Here is a 6,358-nt window from a genome sequence, read left to right as displayed (position 1 = left end):
CATACAACAGTTACCATTCATTAAACACCTAACATGTACCAGGTACTTTATGGATACAATATGTCTAGTCCTTAAACTCTGTAAGGGAAAAAGTCTTTATCAATATGACTTTCTCTAGCAGGAAGTTTGGTAGAGCAAAAAACACTTTTCAGAGCTATAATTAAGGTTAACCTGCAATATATCACTTCTTCCCTATTCTAACAACTAAACCCAAACCTTCTCTTTGAGGGTTCTCATTATGCAAACTAAGTATCTATCTTTATATCTTCAAGGTCCTCTGGGCAGTGAATACTACCTTCTATTTCTAGCTCTTCTGCCCAGGGGTGAGGGAGTTCTGGAGAGAGAAGACAGGTTGAACTTTTAACTCTTACTTAAATCCAATAAACCTGTTAGCAATTTAAACGAGGCAAAGTTGCAAACGACGTAAAGGCACTTTGTAAACCACCAGGTAAATTACACCAACTTGGGTATACAACGAAAAGTACCTTTTCTGTCAAGCCTCCCCAGTTCATGCCAGGTGGAACTCACGATTCCTTCGTTTTAGCACTGTATTGGCACAGCTAATATGACACACCTTCCCGTGTACGAAAATAGGAACCATTTTCCTCTACTGTAGCAAGTGCCTAGGGTTATGTATGAATGTAACCAAACGTATAAGACAGGTAAGCTACCAGCTTTGACGAACTGTAATCGTCCCAAGTTTTGAGGAACCGCAGAAACCTTTTTCATTTAAATCATATTTCTTTATAATTAGAAGAAATACAGCTAAGCCTTCTGTGTTCAGCTACATTGCTAAATAACCTTTCCCGGAGGCAGAGAATATAAATTCATCACCACCCCTGCCGAACGACCACTAAGAGCCTTTCCATCTCCACATTCCCTTTACTACTCCGCCCCTAACTCGGCCGCCGGCACCAAACATCTTGTCGAAAAGACCTCTGCAGAGACTCAGAGTTGTGGTTTCCTACCGAGAGCGGTGCAAAACACACTAAGTAAATGAGCGAATAATTCCTCTCCAAGTGCCTTCTTTTACTACAGCGGAGACGAAAACGGAAGTGCCGGTGGGGGGAGGAGTCATAGAGTTTTCTAGTTCCGGCTTTGGGGCCGCGCTGCGGAGCTAGAGCGCCTCTCCTCCGCCGCGATTTCCAAGCATTGGCGGCTTCTATTTCCGGGTGCGGCTTCTGTCATAAAGCTGAGACCTCCCTTCAAACGTGGCGTCGTGGGTCCTTTGCGCCTCGGCTGGGGTCAGCGTGCAAGGACGGGCACGGACGGGGGTACTTAACAGCTAACAACTGGAACCACTCCTCGCGTACCGGGCCCTCACTGGCACCTCTGAGCCTTCAGAACTGGCTGTGTTTTGAGCCCTCACGATTGGAAACCCCTGATTCGCAGCCTCTAGGACTGCAGCTGAGAGGACAGCGCTCCTTAGCCCATACCTGACCCTATAGTCACGCTCTGCCCTGTACGGTGCAGCATCTGACAAGTCGCCACTTCCTACACACCACTTCCACCCACGTCTGCGTTAACTTCGCTCTTAACCTCCTAGTGACCCTGTGCCTTCTGCCTCCAGAAGTGGTCTTTCCCCTCAGTTCCCGTAAAAATTGAGTTAGGAGTTTCGGATATCTTGTAGAAAGATCACTTCTAAGACTGAGCACCCATTTAATACCTCAAACAAATTCATGCTTACCAGAGAGTTCGTGGATAAAGTGAAACCCAGTGCACACAGAAAACTATGGCTGAGCACGGGGCTCACATCACAACTGCTTCTGTGGTGGATGACCAGCCATCCATCTTTGAGGTGGTAGCCCAGGACAGTTTAATGACAGCAGTGAGACCTGCCCTTCAGCATGTGGTCAAGGTAAGGTGTTAATTCTTTAAATGGTTTTAGGGACGACTGGGTAAAAACCAAGCCAGTAATTTGAGTTTATTTTGTAACCTAGGTTTGAAAATGACTAATTAGCATATAATTCATCATTTAACAGTTATCGAGTCCCTGTTATGTGTATAGCCCTGTAATGAATACCCTAAACTTTAGGAAGGATAGGTAGACCTCCCCAAAAAGTGACTCGTGTAATCTCAAAGTGTAGAATTTAGAGGGGAGAAAAAGGAAATGTAAATATAAGGCATAGTAGCTGTGAAACAGGATGAATTTCATGTATTAATTTACTTCGCTTTAGGTTCTTGCAGAATCAAATCCTGCCCACTGTGGCTTCTTTTGGAGGTGGTTTGATGAGATCTTCACCCTGCTAGATCTTCTGCTCCAGCAGCATTATCTGTCTAAAACCAGTGCCTCATTTTCTGAAAACTTCTATGGCTTAAAACGGATTGTAATGGGGGACACACACAAGCTTCAGAGACTGGCCAGTGCTGGTCTTCCAAAGAAGCAGCTTTGGAAGTCAATTATGTTCCTGGTTCTTCTTCCCTATCTGAAAGTGAAGCTGGAGAAGCTGGTCTCTAGCCTAAGAGAAGAGGATGAATATTCTATCCATCCCCCTTCTTCCCGCTGGAAACAGTTTTACAGAGCCTTCCTGGCAGCCTATCCATTTGTTAACATGGCCTGGGAAGGCTGGTTTCTTGTACAACAACTTCGATACATCCTAGGAAAAGCTCAGCATCACTCACCACTACTAAGTCTGGCTGGAGTTCGGCTAGGTCGACTTACAGTTCAGGATATACAAGCCCTGGAGCAGAAAGCAGCTGAAGCCACCATGATGCAGCAGCCAGCCAGGAGGTAAGGCCTTAATGTTTTCCCCAAATCCTTGACTAACCAATTCCAAAATCTTACTTTAATTTTATGAAATCACCTCATTCAGTCCACATTGTGGTAGTTCATAAAAACTGTATAAAAATTCTATGTTCATAAAACAAGGATTGCCATCCTGTTAACTTACCTCATCATAAATGCTACATTTTTGTGTATACTTGCTAAGGCCAGGCGGAGTTAGGTATCTCAATCCTCATCACAACTCAATGAAATAAATTCATTAACGCCACTTAACAGTTGAGGAAACTAAGCCCTAAAAGGTAAGTACCTTGCCAAGGCCACATAGCTAGAAGGTGGCAGAGCTAAGATTCAAGCCAGATCAACACAATTCTCAAGACTGCTCTTAACCATGATACTATAATGCTTCTAGTTAGTGTGTGTGTTCTCCTAAAAGTTCAAATATATGTTCCTCAGTACTGTTAAGTGACTTGTATAGTCTTACACACACACACAAAGGTCTAGATCAGCAACATCTCACTAATTTCTCAAAACATAAATCTTAGCTGTTAACACTTCTAAAATACTGGTGAGTCATAAAGAGGGAATCATTCAGACTACAACCTTAAGGAGACAAGGACAATCTAGCACCTGTTCAATCCCCAAACTGAATTGGTAACTGATACAAAGTGTAAGAGCTACATTTATATTAGTCACTCTGCAATTTTACTTACATAGTTTCTCAATTTGCCTCCTCGTTCTATTCTCCAACAGTGTTAGTGAGAAGATAAAGTCAACTCTGAAAAAAGCTGTAGGAGGTGTTGCCTTATCCCTCTCTACTGGCCTTTCTGTGGGTGTATTCTTCCTACAGTTCCTTGAGTGGTGGTACTCATCTGAAAATCAAGAAACCATCAAATCATTGACTGCCCTGCCTACTCCACCACCACCTGTACACCTCGACTACAATTCTGATTCTCCCCTGTTACCCAAAATGAAGACTGTGTGCCCACTGTGTCGTAAAACCCGGGTGAATGATACTGTTCTTGCCACCTCTGGCTATGTGTTTTGTTATCGCTGTGCATTTCATTATGTGAGGAGTCACCAAGCTTGTCCCATCACAGGTTATCCAACAGAAATACAACATCTAATTAAACTGTACTCCCCTGAGAACTGAAAGGGCTTAGCATCTTCTCTTGTAACAAAATTATTGCACTGTAAGGCCATAGGGCTGGTTTCAGCATGGTACACCGCATTGTTTGATACTTCTTAGCCTCAATTCATAATTATGTGATTAAACAAATATGGATTTCTTTAAAAGGAAATACCCATTGATCTTTATTTTTAAGAGGAAGAGAGAGGGACAAGCAGATAGGAAGGGAGATGAGAAGCATCAACTCATCGTTGTGGCACCTTAGTTGTTCATTGATTGCTTTCTCATGTGTGCCTTGACTGGGGGGCTCCAGCCAAGCCAGTGACCTCTTGCTCAAGTCAGCGACCATGGGTTCATGTCTATGATTCCATGCTCAAACCGGTAACCTTGGGGTTTTGAACCTGGGTCCTCAGCATTCCAGGCCAGTGCTCTATCCACTACGCCACTGCCTGATTAGGCTTGATCTTAACTCTCTACCCTGCTTTCTAGACCCCAACTTAAAGAGTTGATCAAGCTGGTAAGGGTAAGAGAATCGGGATTAACAGGACTAAGGGTCAGTGTAAAAGTGTATAAAAGAGCATAATCAGTACAGCTTTTCTTAAACAAAGAGTTATGAAAGGCCTTTATTTTTTTTTTTTAAGAAAGTGCTTATCTGCATATGAGGAAGAGGTTTTATCAGTTTGCAAACAATGTGAAAAGTGGGCTTGATCTGTAAAGAAACATTTTTGAAAAACAAAAGCTACTTCTATATACAGTGACCCATTTGTTAAGTAACATCTGCTGTAGTTTTTCAACTTTTAAAAACACCAAGGCCAACACAGCTGGTGTAAACAGACACCTAGACCTACAAAATGAGAAAGGTCAACTCTTCTGAGGAACACGGTAGGTAGAAAGATTCGTTTACGAGCCATTACATGTCTTTCTTAGGAAACTGGTTAAGGGAAAATAGGAGTCGAGTGTTTATATATAGAGAGTAGTCTTAAGATTTCAGTGTGAAAGATAATAAGCAATGAAGAGATGAAGTAAAATACTGATCTAACTATGTGTAAAGAAAGGATCTTTTAATCTCTGCTTGCTGTTATGAATTTGCTAAATTGGCAAGAATTATTGTGGCTATTACTAAAGTTTCTATGAAACACTTAAGTAAATTTTTAAGAATAAATGTTTTTGGCAAAAAAATGTTCCATGTTGTCATGATTATGTGGAAACTTAAAGATTATTTGAGGTGTTTAAAGTAAACTTTTCATTCAGACTACCTTTCACTTTTGGGGATATTTCTGTATTAGCTTTTTTTGCTAATTCAGTACTTGGGGGAAAAAATCCTCTACTCTAATAGCAAGAATTCAGCCTTACTTGAAATAACTTGTATTATAAATACTACAAAAACACAGCCTTGGCTGGTTGGCTCATTGGCCCAGTGTATGTATGTCCTGGGTTAAAATGGACGCCCTGGGTTCAATTCCCGGTCAAGGCACACAGGAGAAGCAACCATCTGTTTCTCACCTCTTCCCTCTCCCCCTTCTCTCCCTTTCCTCTCCCATAGCCGGTAGTTCCACTGGTTCCAGCATTGGTGCCAGGCACTGAGGATAGCTTGTTCGTCCAAGCATCTGCCTCAGGTGCTAAAAATAGCTCAGGTGATTAGAATATCAGTCATCAGCCCCAAACAGGGGATGCTGGGTGGATCCTGGTCAGGGCACATGCACGACTGTCTCACTGTCTCCCCTCTTCTCAATTAAAAAGAGAGAGAGAGAGAGAAATACTACAAAAATACTTAAGTTGCCTATGTAGAAAAAGTCATGCCTGGATTGGCAGGTTGGTGAAAAAACATGGGTTGAAAAGAAAAAATTGCCCTGGCCAGTTGGCTCAGCGGTAGAGCGTCGGCCTAGCGTGCGGAGGACCCGGGTTCGATTCCCGGCCAGGGCACACAGGAGAAGCGCCCATTTGCTTCTCCACCCCTCCGCCGCACTTTCCTCTCTTGTCTCTCTCTTCCCCTCCCGCAGCCAAGGCTCCATTGGAGCAAAGATGGCCCGGGCGCTGGGGATGGCTCTGTGGCCTCTGCCTCAGGCGCTAGAGTGGCTCTGGTCGCAACATGGCGACGCCCAGGATGGGCAGAGCATCGCCCTCTGGTGGGCAGAGCATCGCCCCTGGTGGGCGTGCCGGGTGGATCCCGGTCGGGCGCATGCGGGAGTCTGTCTCTCCCTGTTTCCAGCTTCAAAAAAATGAAAAAATAAAAATAAAAAAAAAATAAAAAAAAGAAAAGAAAAAATCATGACTAGATGAGGAAAGATGAAAGTAATTTGTAAGTGCCTCTGCTGAGATAAGTGTTTTCCAAATATTTTAATACATTTTTGGCAATTTGAAGTAAGTACGTACATTCTCTAACAGCACAAAGGTGATAACAATAAATTCTGAAATGGAACATTCTATGGATTTTGTTTTGTTTTTGTTTTTAACAGAGACAGAGAGAGGGATGGATAGGGACAAACAGGAACAGAGAGAATGAGAAG

The 6,358-nt window shown here is 43.1% G+C and overlaps 1 protein-coding gene across 1 annotated transcript; it reads left to right on the top strand.

The window, feature by feature from the left end:
* Positions 1–1,119: 1,119 nt before the first annotated feature.
* PEX12 (peroxisomal biogenesis factor 12) lies at positions 1,120–5,614 on the top strand. Its single transcript, XM_066363872.1, has 3 exons — positions 1,120–1,858; positions 2,178–2,731; positions 3,476–5,614. Exons 1-3 carry the CDS (start codon positions 1,733–1,735, stop codon positions 3,873–3,875), a joined length of 1,080 nt encoding a protein of 359 aa, XP_066219969.1. The 5' UTR covers positions 1,120–1,732; the 3' UTR covers positions 3,876–5,614.
* Positions 5,615–6,358: the final 744 nt, after the last annotated feature.

This window comes from Saccopteryx leptura, chromosome 2 (assembly GCF_036850995.1).
Source record: "Saccopteryx leptura isolate mSacLep1 chromosome 2, mSacLep1_pri_phased_curated, whole genome shotgun sequence".
NCBI classification, from domain to species: Eukaryota; Metazoa; Chordata; class Mammalia; order Chiroptera; family Emballonuridae; genus Saccopteryx; species Saccopteryx leptura.
Note: the sequence above shows the minus strand (reverse complement) of the source record. Positions and strands in the feature narration are given on the sequence as shown.

Coding starts and splice junctions, on each gene's coding strand:
- PEX12 (XM_066363872.1), top strand. CDS start 1,733: ATGGCTGAGCACGGGGCTCACATCACAACTGCTTCTGTGGTGGATGAC. Junction 1,859..2,177: donor CCCTTCAGCATGTGGTCAAG/GTAAGGTGTTAA, acceptor ACTTCGCTTTAG/GTTCTTGCAGAATCAAATCC. Junction 2,732..3,475: donor ATGCAGCAGCCAGCCAGGAG/GTAAGGCCTTAA, acceptor ATTCTCCAACAG/TGTTAGTGAGAAGATAAAGT.